Genomic DNA, 18,974 nt, shown 5'->3' with positions numbered 1-18,974 from the left:
TCACTGAACACACTCACAGCTTGAGCGGACTAACCTGAAACAAAACTAAACTAAATCAAACAAAAGGACAGCAGGTAGCGGCGCATCACACCGCACCCTGGAATTCCCACATCCCGTTTCCTCCATCCAGCAGTCTGCCAGAGCCCAGCCCGGATTACTGCTGAGGTCCTGCCCCTGAACGTCAACGTGGCCGCTGATGCCCCTGGCTACCAAACAGGAGGCTGGCATCACCTGGCAGACTGCCACTTCCCCATTTATAGAGGATCTGCCCCAAAGGCCAGCGACGCCCCGTGGTACCACTTACTTCATGTGCAGAAGGCAACACGGTGGTAGAGGTCTGCTGTTTCATGACTTGGCAGCACAAAAAATCAGCCAGGTTTCCTCTCTGCATCTGACTCTCCCACAAGCGCAACTTGGTTCTAAAAGCCCTCACGGCGTTGTAATCATACACCATATATGAAAGATGGACAGAGCCTCCGGTGGTAAAAAGTGAAGCTTATTTGCAATAAACCTGCAGTTCTCCCCTTCATCCACTAGGGGCTGCGAAACAGAGCAAATCCCCATAGACTCCCATGTTAAAAAGACCAACTTCTCAGCAGAAATAAACATGTTTACAGCAGAAATAAACATGTTTACAGCAGAAATAAACATGTTTACAGCCTGGTTCAAAAATCCATTTTAGGTTTAACAGGTCAGGTTTACCTTCATGACAACTGTGGGGGGAGGGAATTTTTTCTAACTCGCCCGTTTAAAAGTAATTTCATCTCAAAGTTCATCATATTTAGGGGCGTGTCCTTTTGATTGACAGGTACCCAATCTCCCGCTTCAAGTCAGAAGAACGTAGAACAACCGCGGTTTTTAGCCGGTTAACAACGTGACTTAGCTTTAGCCCGCTTACCTCCGTTAGCTGGTTAGCTCCTGTTATCTCCGGGTTAGCTCGGTTAGCTCTCAGCTACAGAAAGCTCAGAGTTTGCTCGATGTCAATCATCCACCCCCACATTCTCTGCCCCTCTCTCAGCTCCACCTCTTTGCCCATATTTGTATTTTCCGGGTAAGACGACACGCATGCCCCTGCCAAGATGGTGATGGTAGGAACCGCCCACCGAGCTTCAATTCAGCTCTTCAGAAACCTACGGGTGACGTCACGGAGGCTCCGCCCATCTCTTTATATACAGTTTTCGGTTGTCATAGTGATGACGTGCATGTGCCTTAAAGCTGCAGATTGAGCGTGTCAATCTGCAGTTTGAAAACCCAGACTCCCACTGGTCCCAGTTTAGCTGAAGATATTCAGGACTTGACCCAACAGTAAATCCAGGTCTGCTGGTCCGTGGGTTGGACCGGTCAGGTGGCGTTGATCTGATCCTCGGATGTTTCTGCTGGTGTTAGGTCTACGAGGAGCTGAGGGCCATTGGAGCCGCAGCAGCCGAAGCCAAGGCCAGGAGGATCCTGGCTGGTCTGTCTTTCACCCCCGAGATGCAGAACAGACCCACAAAGAGGTTCTCCGGAGGATGGAGGATGAGAGTTTCTCTGGCCAGGTACTCCACAGACCAACAGGTCCAGCTGGGACGTGGTGCATGACGTTCTCCATTCAGGGTGTGTTTTGTTCCCTCAGAGCGCTGTTCATGGAGCCCACGCTGCTGATGCTGGACGAACCCACCAACCACCTGGACCTGAACGCCGTCATCTGGCTCAACAAGTACGGAGAAGCCTTCCCGTTAAGAGTTTCATGTCTGAAGAGAAATTAGTTTCTTTATGATCCAATCAATCTACTTGTGTTATTATGGAAATGTATGACTGGTTGTGGCTAGCGATATGTAGAGCAACCGATAACTTTAGGGATACATTTCAAGACCAACAGGCTATCAACTTACCTGGAGCCAGGTGAAACCAACCAATAGAAACACTGCTCTCATTCACCAGTGCAGAACGTCAAATGCAGTTAAATCCGCAACCAAAACTTTAGAAGTTGCAAGTGAAGAGGACTAATTTGCAAACAAAACTTTACAACTTGTAACCAAATGTTTTTAACTGTAAAGAGAAGAGGATTTATTTATATTCACAATGGTTGTAATTTTTTACTTAAAAAATGAGTTTTGATTGAAGAAAACTGCAGTTTTGATTGAAAACATTAGTTTTGATTGAAGTTGGAGAAGTATGCTTTCTCAATTTTTTTTCTAATTGGAACCTAATTTGTTTCTATCCCTGAAAAAAAAAAAATTAGCTCTCAATCATTTTTGGGTTCAAATCTAACTTATTTGATCGGATAACAAAGAAACAGATTTCTCTCCATATTCATGCTGGGGGTAGTGGTGGGTGCCAGAAGAGGAATAAGGAACGAGGGAAAAGATGAATAAATGTGCAGACTCTGGTGTGATTACAGATCTCAGCGGTTACTGGTATTCACGGTTTTCCCTCTTTAACCCAGTTAGCAATGGTTTGTACCCAGTTAGGAATGGTTTGTACCCAGTTAGGAATGGTTTGTACCCAGTCAGAATGGTTTGTACCCAGTCAGAATGGTTTGTACCCAGTTAGGAATGGTTTGTACCCAGTTAGGAATGGTTTGTACCCAGTTAGGAATGGTTTGTACCCAGTTAGGAATGGTTTGTACCCAGTTAGGAATGGTTTGTACCCAGTCAGAATGGTTTGTACCCAGTTAGGAATGGTTTGTACCCAGTTAGGAATGGTTTGTACCCAGTTAGGAATGGTTTGTACCCAGTTAGGAATGGTTTGTACCCAGTCAGAATGGTTTGACCACCGACACGGCAGCGTGAACCCCAGATTGATGAACTGAACTGATTATCATTTTAAACTCTGCTAGACCTCGAGAACTATCTCCATTATCTCCACTGGTTTCTCAGGACCGTAGTGTGTAACTGGGTGAAATGGGATTTATATCTCACCCTTTAGTTTTCCAGACATTTACATTGCGCCCAGGAGCTTTACACAAAACGCCGTGTTTATTCTCAGACCCTGTAAAGGAAGGGATCGGGGTATCCCAAACAAATGGATGGGGAGACCCCTGACAATGAGATCAAGCTTGCTGTGTTCAGGGCCGACCTCAGAATGACTGATTTGAGGTCTGTTTTAGTGACAGACTGCTTCAGAGAGGCAACATGTTAGATATCCTGCTTCTCGATCACCTGCTGAATGACTGGAAGACAGCAGAAAACCAGTCCACACACACGGAAGTCAATGAAATGAGAATAAATATAAGTAAAAGAAGATGAAAATCTAATTGAAAAATCAAGCGAAGGAGAAGAGATGGGACTTGTGCACAGTCTGAGCTGTGTTTATGAGCTGGTTTGGGTCAGGAAGCCTTCATCTTGGCACATCCTGGATAAACTGGTCAAACTGGGTGAAAATCTGCGTTTACATGTAAAAGTTATACTGAAAGGAAACTTTAAAATGAGTTCAGAAACAAGATGAACGGTGAACAGTTCAGTGTTTGTCTGTAAATCTGTTTTACACATCACGTCTTCTTCCTCGCAGCTACCTTCAGGGCTGGAAGAAGACGCTCCTCATCGTGTCACATGACCAGAGCTTCCTTGACGATGTGTGTACAGATATCATCCACCTGGACAACCAGAAGCTCTACTACTACAGAGGAAACTACCGTAAGTGTTGGATGCTGGGAGCAGTTTTCTGACCCTGGACCAGGTTTTAGGAGGTTTTAGTAGTGATGTGATGGTAAACAACGTGGGAAATCTGAAGAAAAGTCAGACAGAGATGGCAGGTTGCCTTCACATCAGTCTTCTCTGCTCTCTTTTTTTTTTTTAAAGTAACCTTCAAGAAGATGTACGTGCAGAAGCAAAAGGAGCTGCAGAAACAGTACGACAAGCAGGAGAAGAAGCTGAAAGAGCTGAAGGCTGGTGGCAAGTCCACCAAACAGGCCGTGAGTCCATAATCATCCTCATCATCATCACTGCTCACAACACTGACCTCAAACCAAACCACAACATTTCTGAGGGAATGTGGTGGAGTTTCTGCTGGGGTCTGGTGTCACTGGGCAGACATTTGATCTGGGCGGGGTTATTGAGGAAAAGCATCTCTACTAACCATAAACCGTATATGAAAGATGAACGGAGCCTTCGGTGGTAAAAAGTGAAGCCTATGAGGAAGAGTGTAAAACTGCAGTTCCCCTTTCATCCACTAGAGGCTGCAAAACAGAAGGAATCCCCAGACTCCCATGTTAAAAAGACCAACTTCACAGCAGAAATAAACATGTTTACAGCAGAAGCAAACATGTTTACAGCAGAAGCAAACATGTTTACAGCAGAAGCAAACATGTTTACAGCAGAGGTAAACATGTTTACAGCAGAAGCAAACATGTTTACAGTAGAAATAAACATGTTTACAGCAGATATAAACATATTTACAGCAGATATAAACATGCTTACAGCAGAAATAAACATGCTTACAGCAGAAATAAACATTTACAGCAGAAATAAACATATTTACAGCAGAACTAAACATATTTACAGCAGAAATAAACATGCTTACAGCAGAAATAAACATGCTTACAGCAGAAATAAACATGCTTACAGCAGAAATAAACATGTTTACAGCAGAAATAAACATGTTTACAGCAGAAATAAACATATTTACAGCAGAACTAAACATATTTACAGCAGAAATAAACATGCTTACAGCAGAAATAAACATGCTTACAGCAGAAGCAAACATGTTTACAGTAGAAATAAACATGTTTACAGCAGATATAAACATGCTTACAGCAGAAATAAACATGTTTACAGCAGAAATAAACATGCTTACAGCAGAAATAAACATGTTTACAGCAGAAATAAACATGCTTACAGCAGAAATAAACATATTTACAGCAGAAGTAAACACGTTTACAGCGTGTCCTTTTGATTGACAGGTACCCGATCTCCCGCTTCAAGTCAGAAGAACGTAGAACAACCACGGTTTTTAGCCGGTTAACAACGTGACTTAGCTTTAGCCCGCTTACCTCTGTTAGCTGGTTAGCTCCTGTTATCTCCGGGTTAGCTCGGTTAGCTCTTAGCTACAGAAAGCTCGGAGTTTGCTCGATATCAATCATCCACCATGACGCTCACAGCCCCCCTCTCAGCTCCACCTCTTTGCCCATATTTGTATTTTCTGGGCGAGACGACACACGGCGCTGCCAAGATGGTGATGGTAGGAACCGCCCACCGAGCTTCAATTCAGCTCTTCAGAAACCTACGGGTGAGGTCACAGAGGCTCCGCCCATCTCTTTATATACAGTCTATGCTGCTGACGCGATGCTGCAGTGTTAGTTTTAATGAACAGCTGATCGAGGTGGTGGGAAAGCAATCCATGGACTCCTGACAGCTTACCCGGTTCTGGTGAAAATGTTTCCTCTCAGGAGAAGCAGACCAAGGAGGCTCTGACCCGGAAGCAGCAGAAAGGAAAGAAGAAAGGAGGTCAGGAGGAGGAGAGCCACGAGGCCCCGGAGCTGCTGAAGAGGCCCAAGGAGTACACCGTCAAGTTCACCTTCCCCAACCCACCTCCTCTGTCTCCACCCATACTGGGACTGCACAGTAAGAGGCTCCGCCCACCGCCAGGACACCCAGCTGTGTCACACATACAGACAACATAACAGAACTTTACTCATAGCGACCAAATCTTCCTGAGCTTTACTCCAACAACCTACTGGTACAACTCCAGTTCCAAACCAAGTCTGGTCTCTGTGTAGCATGTAGATGTAATAAAGTACTGAAACTCATATTTTACTGGAACATAAACAACACTTCTGATGTTGGAACATCATTCTGAGTCTGACAGCAGCTGTAGGGAGTAGGTTCAGGATGATGCTTAGCGTCTCTTCTTCCAACACTTCCATGTGGGAAGTGTGGAGACCAGTAGCTGCAGTCTTAGGTTGTCCCATACTGGGTTCTGCATCAGAGTGTGATAAAGGTTGTATTGGAATGATGATGTGAATCGTTTTGGTTGCAAAATGGATTTGAGCAGCAAAGCTTGTTCCATCCTCCACGAGAAGCCAGAACTTTTTTCTTGTTCTCGAAGCTCCAAGAAGAAAATGACGTCATTTTGTTCTCCAACATGTTCGTCATCTGTGTTCATCTCTGTTGCCGTAGTTGGAAGTCAGTTCATGCACGAGTGGGCAGTTTAGAGCTTGCTTCCGTGTATTGAAGCTGGTTGGTTGTGGTAATGCACTGCTACAAAGGTGCATAATTTACCAAAAACACCAGAAGAAGAAATTAGAAACCACAATGTTTTTTGCTGTTCTGAAATTATTTTGCATCTCCTTTGGGAGCTTTTATTTTGGTGGCTTCTGCGTTGTTTTCTTCCTGGTTCTCTTTTTCATTGGTTTGTTCCTTTCGCTGGTTCCATGTTAGGTAAACAACTCAACATGGTGCCATGATTTCTGGTTTTATTGTTCTGTTTTCCGTCAAGTGATAGATGGCTAAAGCTTGTTCCGTCCTCCACGAGAAGCCAGAACTTTCTTCTTGTTCTCGAGGCTCCGAGAAGAAAGTGACGTCATTTTGTTCTCGCGGATGCATTTGAAGACAGTTCTCGACACATCGGGCTGGCAGAACTTTTTTCTTGCGGGGCTTCGAGAAGTATCGTGTGATTGGTCGGACATGTGAGGTGGGCGTGGTTAACACGGAGAAAGCAGGAAGCGGAGTTGCTGCTTCCGCATTTTTACTGCTGCAGGTAAAACGGATTGTTTTGATAAAACAGCTGATTGAGGTGGTGAGAAAGTACCAACATTTTTACATTAAAACACTCGGACCCAGCCGCGTGCACGACCCGCCCCGCCGCGGACGAAGCTGCTCGTTAAATATGAAACTAGAAACTTGGAGAGTGGAAACCTCCGCCAAGCACAATGTTAAAGAATCCTTTTAAAACATTCCTGGATCCAAACGGTGATCCTGATCACCACCAGAATTTAATCAGTTCTTCATTTTCACATTTCCAACAACTCTGGAAATATTTATAAAAAATCTGTCCGTAACATTTTGAGTTATCTTGAGCACAAAGACGCCGGGAAAAACATGACCTCCTTGGTGGAGGTAACAACTGGGTTTAATTCACATAAAGTGGTAGGGCTGTGACGATACGCTTTTGTCCCGATTCAATTCCGATTTTTTTTGGATGCCGATTTGATTAAAATTGTGATTCTCAAAATTCTCCAATATTGCTGATTTTTGTAGATAAAAAAAACAAAAAATGTATAAAAATTGTATTTTTTGTTCGTCATTTTTCTACATTTTATTGAGGAAAAAACAACACAGTATCCAGACCATCATTCTGCTGCAATAATGCCGAAGAAGACAAGTAAAAAAATCAATAAAAACAGAAAAAAATTACAAAAATAATATAGTGCATTAATTTTATTTATTTGACAAAAAAAAAAAAATCGATTTTTCAACAAAAAAAATTGATTTTAAAATTGTGAAGAAAAAAAATCCCGATTTACGATTTTTCGATTAGATTTTCGCACTCCTTTAAAGCAGACATCACCCCCCGCAGTGATCCCTCCCTGCTGCAGACCTGCTTCTCCTGGAGGATGGATGGACCTGATAAAAAGACGTTTTTTCTGTTCTTGCTTCTCGAGGAGGGTGGAACAAGCTTTAGGCTTGCAGTTTGACTACGATGGAGAAAACCAGGTGCTCCCTGCCTTTGTACGCACGCCATGATCTGGTCACATTGTGTCTCGTACAGGTGTCGACTTCGGCTACGAGGGTCAGAAGCCTCTCTTCAGGAATGTGGACTTTGGGATTGACATGGAGTCCAGGAGTAAGTTTATGTGTCAGAACGTTCAACATGAAGGTTGGATGCTGGTTCTCAGTCTGTCCTCTTTTCGCTCTTCCTCCAGTTTGTATCGTTGGTCCAAATGGCGTTGGGAAGAGTACTCTCCTGCTGCTGCTGACGGGGAAGTTAACTCCTGTAAGACATCCTCACACAGTCTGAAACCAGCCTGAGACATGTCTGCTGCTCCGTTAACCTGAAACTTGTCTTTTTTAGATTAAAGGAGAGATGAGGAAGAATCATCGCCTGGTGAGTAACTCAGTTAGTCAGAGGATCGTCCCTCTCCTGCACGGTAAACATGTCTCCGTGTTAAACCGTCTCCTTCATGGAGAGCACACGTCATGATCTCTGTGTTCTTGCAGAAAGTGGGCTTCTTCAACCAGCAGTACGCTGACCAGCTGAACATGGAGGAGACGGCGACAGAGTACCTGATGAGGAACTTCAACCTTCCCTACCAGGATGGCAGGAAGTGTCTGGGACGCTTCGGCCTGGAAAGCCACGCCCACACCATCCAGATCTGCAAACTGTCAGGTACAGAGCCGCCGGACACAGACGCTTCGTGTCCTGCAGGGGGTGGGACTTGACCTGGTCTGGGTCGACTAAGTTTTAGTTTCTTCACACACACACACACACACACACACACACACACCAGAAAGAAGAGAATCAGAATCAGAAAGACTTTTATCACCATTGTCTTTAAACAATTCACAGACTAGGAAATTGTTTCGGTAATAAGGTGCTGAATAATAAAAATAATAATAAAAACACTGAATAATAATATAAAATTAGAAATTCAGTTTTTTACAACTATTTTATAAATAGTCCAGCACATACAACAGGCAGTTACAATGACTAGAGTGTGACAGGTCATCCCAGGGTTTCTACTCATAAAGTAGTATTAGACAGAATATGGACCAGTTACACTTTAGTGACAATAAAATACAAATAAACACAGTAAAAATTAACAAATAATTCTGTCTACATGATTATGGTGACGATTAGGGTTGTCAGGATTCTAGATTGTTTTGGTTCTTCAGGCGTAATCTACATTATTCTGCATTCATTTATGTCTCAACACTGCAAATGTGTAAAATCACAAGAACATTCCCTTTAAGTTTTCTTTATTTGTTCATAACTTATATGGACAGAATTTCTAGGTGCAGCCGAGGTGTTGAGGGGATCCGACTTACTGGCCTCAGGATTGGGTCCCTGCTTTTTGCAGATGACGTGGTCCTGTTGGCTTCATCTGGTCGTGATCTCCAGCTCTCACTTGAGCGATTCGCGGCCGAGTGTGAAGCGGCTGGGATGAGAATCAGCACCTCAAAATCTGAGACCATGGTCCTCAGCCGGAATAGGGTGGATTGCCCTCTCCGGGTCGGGAGTCAGGTCCTGCCTCAAGTGGAGGAGTTTAAATATCTCGGGGTCTTGTTCACGAGTGAGGGAAGGATGGAGCGTGAGATGGACAGACGGATCGGTGCGGCGTCTGCAGTAATGCGGACTCTGGGCCGGTCTGTCGTGGTGAAGAAGGAGCTGAGCCAGAAGGCGAAGCTCTTGATTTACCAGTCGATCTACGTTCCTACCCTCACCTATGGTCATGAGCTGTGGGTCGTGACCAAAAGAACAAGATCTCATGTACTGGCGGCTGAAATGAGTTTCCTCCACAGGGTGGCCGGGCTCTCCCTTAGAGATAGGGTGAGGAGCTCAGTCATCCGGGAGGGGCTCAGAGTAGAGCCACTGCTCCTCCGCATCGAGAGGAACCAGTTGAGGTGGCTCGGGCATCTGGTCAGGATGCCTCCTGGACCTCCCTGGTGAGGTGTTCCAGGCACGTCCCTCTGGGAGGAGACCCCGGGGAAGACCCAGGACACGCTGGAGGGATTACATCTCTCGGCTGGCCTGGGAACGCCTCGGGATCCCCCCCGCAGAGTTGGCAAATGTGGCTGGGGAGAGGGAAGTCTGGGCTTCCCTGCTTAGGCTGCTGCCCCCGCGACCCGACCCCGGATAAGCAGTGGAGAATGGATAGATGGAGGGATATATATTTTTTCTAACACCAAATCCCCTCTACTCTGTGAAGAACAAATCCTCCACATCAACTGGATTTTTCCAGGTGGAAACAGCTACAGGACCTCTACCTGCACTTCTGTTCGGCTTCTGTCTGGAACTCCTTAATGAAAATGGTTTCAAACATTTTTTAGTCTGAATGCAGATTTTAGAAACTCGTCTAGCTCGGGTTGACTTCCAGCTGTCCTGTAGCAGAACAGCAGCTGTTTGACACCTAAATAATCCAGGAACAGTGGAAATGAAGAAACTGGAATAAAATGCTCTTTCTTCTGCTCATCAGTTCTGTTAAACACGGATGAGTCCCGAGTCAAAATACTGTTTAACGCTACGTTTATGCAACACTACTGAAGATAAGACGAGAACACTCTGAGACACCAACCAACTCATTGATGGGCAAACTTCATCATCTAAAGTAAGAATTAGCTGTACGATGATGAGGGCAGCGATTTTTCACCTTTTCCATCAAGCTTGTTCCAGATCTGCAGTCATCTGCTCCCAAAACGAAGCTGGAACATTTTCATGTTTTTCTCTTGTGGATCCAGTTCTTACTCCTCGTGCTAAAGGTTTGTGTTGGAACAGGACAGGACTGAGGAATAACTTTGGTCCTGGAGGTTATTCTGCTGGCGAAAAGTCTTCTGGTAAAATTTAATTTGACATGAAGAAAAACTTTTTCACCGTTCCAGCTTCTTTAGGCAGGTTGTAAATGAATCATAAAATATTTTAATAAGGTTGTGAGGCTCAAAGTTTTCTGCAAGGTGAGAAGTGCAGAGTGGAAGATGTCTCAATGGAAAAAATGTTTTTATCATCTTTATATTTAAAATGAAGAAATTCCTCCTTCCTCAGGACTTCAGTGGAGCTGCAAAGTTTTTGTTTCAGGACCGATTCATGTGACATCTGTTCTTTTATCTGAATCAAGTCTGTTTTGTTTCTGATTCATTCGTCCAACAGGAGGTCAGAAGGCCAGAGTCGTGTTTGCAGAATTGGCCTGCCGTCAGCCAGATGTACTGATTTTGGTGAGAGCCATTCGCCTCTGATGTTTGTAAGCATCACTGGTTTCCATGGTTACTCATGTGTTGTTCCTTCCCAGGATGAGCCCACAAACAACCTGGACATCGAGTCAATAGATGCTTTATCAGAAGCCATTAATGAGTACAAAGGAGGTGAGCTCACATGGTTCAGACTGATGGAGCAGGAGGTGTCTGTACAACTGATCACTCAGAAACACACAACTTATTGATCTTTGGCTGCTCCTGATTGGACGTTGCCATCAATTTAAGCTCTCTGATTGGTGAAAAGTCCACCAGGAAGCGCTTCATTATAAATTCCATCTCAAAATAGAGGTTTCTTAGCAACGTAGTCGTGTGATTGACCTTTTTTTATTATGAAAAGGTAATAAATAATGGTGTTATGATTGATCACTCGTTGTGGATTAACATATGCATCAGGGGTGTTCAGGTTCTTCATCTGAATCGGGTCTCCAGTGGGCCAAACCAGTAAAACTCCACATCTTTTAGTACATTACAAAGATGTTTACATTTATTGATCTTTTACAAAACACCCTGAAATTTCTGGAGGAAAAAAAAAAGTCAAGTTTCAACAATATTTTGTCTCAAGTTTCATTTACGTTGTTTTAATTCAGATTTTTATTCTAAATGCTTTAGACATCGAAAATATATACATTTATATATATAAACTCATTTCTATAGAGAAGCATATTTTCTTTTCTTTTTTTTTTTTACAAATGTAATAAACATTTAACTATATGTATAATATGTTCAAATGTTTGATCTCCATGATGTGTGTGTGTGTATGTGACCAGCTGTGATCATCGTGAGTCACGACGCTCGCCTCATCACGGAGACGCAGTGCCAGCTGTGGGTGGTGGAGGACCGCACCATCAACCAGATCGATGGAGACTTCGACGACTACAAGCGGGAGGTGCTGGAAGCTCTGGGAGAGACCATGGTCAACAAGGTCAACCCCTGATGGGACTACATCCAAACCACTGCTCTGCTCATGGACTCAGAAATAAAATCCATCCGCTCCAGTCTTTTTGGACTCAGCTGTTAATCATTCATGACTTTATTTACAGGAATAAAAACCTGCCAAAGCTCAATAAAAGGAGTTATCATATTTATTGTACAGTTTGTATCCTTAAAGTCGGAAAAGGTTAAACATCCAGCATCACTTTAAATAAGCTTTGTACATCTTCTTGACCTTCGCCACCTCCTGGTCATCAGGAGTGATTTCGCTGTACCACGTGTACCAGCTGCTGCCTGACAGCAGAGATGGTGGGGGCGGCGTGGACCCAACGGCATCGTGGGAATTTGAGTAGTCCTCTCTGGAAAAGTCCACATATGGAATCTGAAAGGGAAGCAAGCCTGAAAGGCAAAGATGGGTTATTTCCCCACAGGAAGTCTGCAGGTCCAGGCTGTTCCAACATCTACAACTCTAGCCAGTCTCTGCGCAGAAAGTAAAACCAATCATCACATTTTTATTCCCAACAGAGCGTAAACACATCAGATGCTGAAGTTTCATGGAAAAATGGACCAATTTTAAACCTTTTTTTTTTTGTTCAGAATCATCGCGAGCATGATGGTGACGTCAGTTGATATTCTTGACTCGTTTATTGATTTTGAGTAACTTTTTATTACTGACTATACATCAGATTGCTGAACCTATTTGAGGGGAAGGAAAAGAAAGGGATGAAGACACCAGACGGGAAGCAGTGGACCTTCAATCCAGACAAACAGCCAACTGCTGAACAGAAACGTAACCGAGGTCATACTACGGCCTTTACAGGCCAGGTAACACGAGAACCAGGCGATCAGCAGCCAACCCAGAGCACGAGTCCCAGCCACCACACCATAAACAGGCAGAAGGCGCCTGCAGGCAGAGGTCAGCAGCTGCTGACCCAGCCAGGAACCGGACACCCAAGAGCCCAAAGGCTGCCCCCAATCCCCAACTCCCAAGCAGAGAACCCACAAAATGCCCATGAGTGCCAGGTACCCCCAGAAAGCCACCTGGCATGGGCCAGCGGCTATCCCGATGTTCCAACCCCCCTTACCCAGGAACCAGGGCACCATGAACCACTCCTTCCCATCATCATCCCTTCAGTGTCCAACCTCACAATAATGGCCAGACTTGCAGGAACACGCGCTCTCACACTTCAACATCCCCCTTAACCCTCCCACAACGCCCCCAGGCAAACACCCCCAGTTGCCTTTATTTTAAATCTGATGGCAAGAGTACTTCTGTAAAAACGGCGTTCAGTTTGTTCATGACTAGTCTTCCTCACACACCAGTTCCTCAGGGTTCTGTACTTGGACCAATACTTTTCACATTAGACATGCTTCCATTAGGACTTCAGTTCCTTTTGCTGCAGGGTCCCTTTTCATCAACGACAATAATGTCAAGCCCCCCTCCCGTCACATGGACCAAAGAAACATAGTAAGCAATGCGTTGCTAGTCTAGTGGCTGTACTCCAGTTCCCTGTAGTTAAAACTGTGTCAGTATTATGATCCATTCTTCTGCTTTAGTGTGAAACATTTTACAGCAGGAATCTCTGCAAACTTCTTCAGGTGAGCTGAGTTTTCAGCGAAATAGATGCTGCTTGAGTAAAACCACTCTGCAGTTCATGATAGTTTGGTGGTTTCTTTCTAAACTCATCCAACAGGGTTTTCTTTGTGTTCAGGATGAAAAGTGCAACTTTTTTTTGCTTCATTATTCATATTTGACAATATTTTTAAAAAGACTGTGGTCTCTTCATTACCCACCATTGATTACTACTATTACTGGCCAAGCAGGGGCAGATATGCGCCATCATATTTTGTTCTCCTTTATATCATACTTTTATATCACTTGTGTTGATTTATCATCATTTCCCAGTTTGGGAATCACTGTCTTAGGTGATATCATCAGGCAGCATGGTAGAAACTTTCATGGCTATGCAGATGATACTCTGATTTACTTCTCCATGGAGCCTGATGAAACCAATCAGTTGGTTAGATTACAAGGATGTCTTCCAGACATCAAGGCCTGGATGATTCTGAATTTTCTCATTTTAAATTCAGACTGTAATTAATCTGGATGGCATTAATTTGGCTTCCAGTCCTACACTGGGTTTCTGATGAGAACCAGCAGGGGAGATCATAACTCTCAAGTTTTAGCGTCTCTCCATCGGCTTCCTGTTGCATCCAGGATGGAGTTTAAACATCTCCTCCTCACAGATAAAGCTCTCTATGACCAAGCTCCATCGTACAACAGAGATCTCATAGTTCCATATCTTCCAAACATACGACTCTGCTCTCAGACTGCAGGTCTACTTGTGGTTCCAGTCTCTAAGAGAACGATGGGTGGAAGATCCTTTGGCTATCAGGCTCCTCTCTTCTGCAACCAGATCCCACTGTGGGTTTGGGACGAAGATATCATCTCTACCTTTAAGATCAAGCTTAAAACCTTCCTTTGAGATAAATCTTAGAGTTATGGGGTCTAGCCATCCCTTAATTCTGCTGCCATGATGCACTGAGTAATTTTCATCTCTCTGCTCCTCATCTGTAATGTAGAAGGATGCAGCAATGGTATCATTAACATATTTCTCCTGCAGTTCTTCCTGGATAAGAGTTGCAGTGCATGTTGGTCTTTATTCACTGTCCTCTCCACCCTGATCAGTCCAGGCGGACGGCCGCCCTTCCTGAGCCAGGTTCTGATGGACTGTGGAGTAGCTAGAATCCTGCATCAGACCAGAACGGGACAACATTCCTCTCCTACAAGTCCAGCAACTGGTCTCCTCACTTCCCAGATGTTTACAGCTGCTAACAGAAGAAGGGATGCTAAGTGATGCTAACATCACTCTGGGACCACTTCTTCCAGACGTGTTGCTGCCTTCAGGTCCAAAATGCTCATAGTTTCCATGAAATGGTAAAATGCCTCAGAATCAACATCTGATATGTGGTTTATGTTGTGTTGAGAATAAAAAATGGGATCTGAAACAACTGAATTCTGTGTTTGTTTTACATTTACAAAGAAACCGGACTTTTCTGGGGTTAGTTTTATTTATCCGCAAACACGCTGATTTCAGGATGAAATCCTCTCTCTGTGTTCCAGAGACGAGTCTGTGTCTTTGTTTATTAAAAGCTGGTAAATCAGAGCAACAACCTGCTGAGGAAAGTCATGGTTGTGACTTCAGAATGTTGTCTCAGGGTCACTTTGAGGTTTTTTGTGTTCATTTCATGACAGAATCAGACTCTTACAGTCAAACGAGGTCTGAAAAGACAAAGTCCCGCTAACCCCCGCTCCACGGTTACTGCTTGCTTCATACCTTGATCTCTTGCCATGACGACAGCCTTGTCCAGTTTCTTCTGCTGCTTCAGACACACACCTGTAGGGAGCATCAGAGATCAGTGGCTGGCTCCTCACCTGTGTGAGGTAACAGGTGATGTGGGGACTGACCTGTTCTGGTGGAGTCATACACCATCCCAGTGTGGGGGCTGATAAACTGCTGCAGCAGCTTTACGTTCTGCAAGACAACAACCAACACACAGCTTCAGCATCTTCCCCATCATCATCATCAGTCGTTGCTTCATTCAGCTCTAAGCTGCTACTCACTGTATCGCATGGATGGTTTCTATCAAATGTAACCATAGCAACACAGAAGCATTTAATCAGAGACAGACTTCAGTCTGAGCAGCAGAAACTTGGAGTTCAGCTGGACCTGAACCCACCAACCAGGATGAGGACCGTCATGGAAAATTCAGGTTCAAGCTGCTTTACTGACCAGCTTTTATCGCCATGGCAACAGATGCTAAGCACAGGAACAGCTGAAAGCCTGCCTCCTGACCAATTAGATCTTTTTAAATAAAAAAATGAAAGAAAGTCTGTCTGACTCTTAAACTTTGTGTAGAAACTGGACTTAATCAGGTGATGTTTGTACACTCAGATTAATCTGATCTTTGTTTTCAAACCTCTACTAAACTAAACACACCTCCAGGGACAGAGAACATGGGTTGCATGCATCTGCTGACAGCCGTCATCACCGACATGTTGCTTCGAATCAGAGCAAACTTTCTTTGTTCCACTGAAGGAAAAAGCTTCCCAGACCACGGTGGAGCCTCCTTCATCATCTCCTCATCATCCCAGTAACGGTGGAAGCCATCAGGTCCATCCAACTTATACAGGCACATCTCAGAAAATTAGAATATTGTGAAAAAGTTCAATATTTTTGTCACTCATTTCAGATTCTGAAACCCAGATATTTTATAGATTCATTACACACAGTGTGAAACATTTCAAACGTTTATTTCTAGAAATGTTGATAATTGTGGCTTATAAATGATGAAAACCCAAAGTGTCTCAGAAAATTAGAATACTGTGAAAAAGTTCAATCTTAGAAAGTCATGGTGTCACACCCTGATCAACTAATTAACTCAAATTATCCTAGACCTTTAAATGGTCTCAGTCTGGGTCAGATGGTGACACTATCATGGGGAAGACTGCTGACCTGACAGACGTCCAGAAGACCATCGTTGACCCTCCACTAGGAGGGAAAGCCAGAAAGGTCATTTCTAAAGAAGCTGCTTGTTCACAGAGAGCTGGATCCAAGCACGTTAATGGAAAGCTGAGTGGAAGGAAAAGCTGCACCAGCAGAAGGCAGAACCGCCTGGAGAGGATTGTCAGGAATCTGGGAGCTTCACAAGGAGTGGACTGAAGCTGGACTCATCAAGAGCCGCTACGCCCAGACGGATCCTAGACATGGACCACAGATGTCCCATTCCTCGTGTACTGAGTGCATGGAAATGAACATACTGTTCAGAAACCTGACATTTCTGTTTAAAATGTCCTTTTCATTGATCTTGTGTAATTTTCTAATTTTCTGAGACACTACATTTTGGGTTTTCATTATCTAGAAGCCACAATCATCAACATTCCTAGAAATAAAATGTTTGAAATGTTTCCCTCTATGTGTAATGAATCTATATAAGTTTCACATTCTGAAATGAGTGACAAAAAATTTTGGACTTTTTCATAGTATTCTAATTTTCTGAGATGTACCTGTACTGGCCCCTGAGAGACTAAAACTTTCCCCCATCTTTCAGTGCTCCATGTTCGCTGCTTCCTTACAACGTCCCAACAGGAAGGTTTGTGGTGTGAGAGGAGACGTCTGAAGAGGATGTTCTCGTTGAAGTCCTTCCTGCACCGATGTTGTCTTACGTCGTGGCAAAGTGAAGCAAAATGCAACAAAAGACAGATTACTGCGCCCATTTAGGCTCTTTAAGGCGATGGTCTTTAGCTTTTAATCGGCTGTTTTAGGTGCAGTTTACAATAAAATGTCCCACCAGAGGGAAATGTAACACTTATAATTTTCTCCTGGTTCTAACTTTAAGTCTGGGAGTCTGTCTGGATGTCTGGGTTTGTGTCAGGTAGATGATCCTGCTGGTTGTTTCTCGCTGCTGGTTTATACCAGAAATGATAAGAAGTAGACTGAACTGGAACCTGCAGCAGGACACACAGGTCCAGTTAGACCATCTCAGACTGGTACCCACCTGGTACTGAAACTGAAATGCAAATAAACACACCCGATGTAAATCTGAGACAAACTATCAAATACATCTGAACCACACAAACGCCAATATGAACATCTGTCCACCTGAGACGGGACCAGATGGGACACATGCCAGTTCACCAGGTATATAATAATAATAATAATAATAATCAGTAATAAACACAAGCCTTCATTGGCTCTGACAACATATGCACATGCCCGACTTTAACCTTTAAATGAGTAAAAAGTCAGTTAGAAAAGACTGATGTAATTTCACATCACACACACCACCAGCTGTTGCTGTCTGTTTCTATGACAACCGGATGCAGGTGTGCTCTCCAGTTATCACCAGTTCCCTCAAACAGGATGACATGAGGAACAGTTGAAGAACACTGCTGGCCTCCCTCAGACTAGATCAGTGTTTTTCCACCACTGTGTCGTGGCACACACAGAGAGATTACCCAATTTCCCCTCACTGGTCTAAAAGCAGCTCTGTGTTCACCCAAACATACCCCAGTGAAAGATAATACAATTCCTTCTTCTTGTGTTTATCTGATTTCTATTCAAGAGGCTTTGACAAGATGGACTTTATATTATTAAAAGTGGACTTTCAAAAAACAACAACAACATTTTGGTTTGTGGAGTGCCTTGCCTCAAACACTGGACTAGATGTTCTGCATCTGTTGCCATAGTGAACAAGGAGGTAAAGGACACGATGTATAATGATACTAATCTGACTTCAACAGCAGACAGGAAGGAAACTGTGACAGCTGGTTGGTATCTGTAGTTCAGACCTCCCTCTGAAATAAAGTCATCCCTGTGATAACATGCAGAGACGAGGACGAGTAATGACCCACCTGATGGTGGATGATGATGTTGGGATCCCGACAGATCGGACAGGGGTTTCCACAGATCTTGTCTCCTCTCTACAGAAACAACGTTGTAGTTTTAGACACAGTTAGACACTCCAGAACCAATCTAAGTAGTTTCTGTGTGAGTAAAAGCTTACTATGCAAGTCTTGCGTGTCTTCTGTGGGGGGATGCCTCCTTTGTGGTTCCTCCTGTAGTTTACCCACACCGGACTGCTCCCGTACTTCTCCATGTACTCTGTTAGATAAACCAAGCACATGTCAGACCAGTATCTGTGCAGGTTAGACAGAAACTACATGTTCCTTCCAGGGTACCTTCGCTCTCAAGGTAATCCCAGGGTCGGTCCTTGTACCGGGACAGAGCCTCGGTGGCCTGAGCAGCAGCTTCATCCTGCAGAGATGCAGCTTTGCAGAAACACCGACTCTGCAGTGCAGCTGGTGACTGCACAGTCCTCACAGGTAGTCTCAGCAGGCAGGACTGAAGGTAGAGGAAACAAACTGAACACAAACCCCAGGACAGATCCTTATGTTTTACACCAACCACACACAATCCATGCATACTGCTTTCCTTTGACTTCAGTAAGACAAGTCATTGCTGCAAACCAACCACTGGTAGCTTAATGCACACATTACAAAAACACAAGCTTATAAAATACCTGATACTGGCGAAATGATTGCGAAATTAGAGTCGATTTGGTGCAGAAACTCCGGATGATCCGCATGGAGGCGGCCAT

At 44.1% G+C, this 18,974-nt stretch overlaps 2 protein-coding genes across 2 annotated transcripts in view; one reads left to right on the top strand and one right to left on the bottom strand.

The window, feature by feature from the left end:
- Positions 1-11,961, top strand: part of abcf1 (ATP-binding cassette, sub-family F (GCN20), member 1) — a 25,133-nt gene extending 13,172 nt beyond the window's left edge. The window contains exons 15-26 of the mRNA XM_079258837.1: positions 1,387-1,535; positions 1,613-1,696; positions 3,490-3,614; positions 3,780-3,892; positions 5,366-5,540; positions 7,687-7,761; positions 7,841-7,911; positions 7,990-8,022; positions 8,136-8,304; positions 10,780-10,844; positions 10,919-10,991; positions 11,651-11,961. Of these exons, the coding sequence (XP_079114963.1) occupies positions 1,387-1,535; positions 1,613-1,696; positions 3,490-3,614; positions 3,780-3,892; positions 5,366-5,540; positions 7,687-7,761; positions 7,841-7,911; positions 7,990-8,022; positions 8,136-8,304; positions 10,780-10,844; positions 10,919-10,991; positions 11,651-11,817 (1,299 nt within the window). The 3' untranslated portion in view covers positions 11,818-11,961. The remainder of the gene's footprint in view (positions 1-1,386; positions 1,536-1,612; positions 1,697-3,489; positions 3,615-3,779; positions 3,893-5,365; positions 5,541-7,686; positions 7,762-7,840; positions 7,912-7,989; positions 8,023-8,135; positions 8,305-10,779; positions 10,845-10,918; positions 10,992-11,650) is intronic.
- mrps18b (mitochondrial ribosomal protein S18B) lies at positions 11,898-18,974 on the bottom strand (the record flags this gene model as incomplete). The annotated part of the gene is made up of 7 exons (XM_079258838.1): positions 11,898-12,212; positions 15,152-15,211; positions 15,283-15,349; positions 18,229-18,297; positions 18,381-18,478; positions 18,556-18,718; positions 18,897-18,974. 7 exons carry the CDS (start codon positions 18,972-18,974, stop codon positions 12,016-12,018), a joined length of 732 nt encoding a protein of 243 aa, XP_079114964.1. The 3' UTR covers positions 11,898-12,015.

Source organism: Telmatherina bonti (assembly GCF_933228915.1).
Source record: "Telmatherina bonti genome assembly, chromosome: 19".
NCBI lineage: Eukaryota > Metazoa > Chordata > Actinopteri > Atheriniformes > Telmatherinidae > Telmatherina > Telmatherina bonti.
Note: the sequence above shows the minus strand (reverse complement) of the source record. Positions and strands in the feature narration are given on the sequence as shown.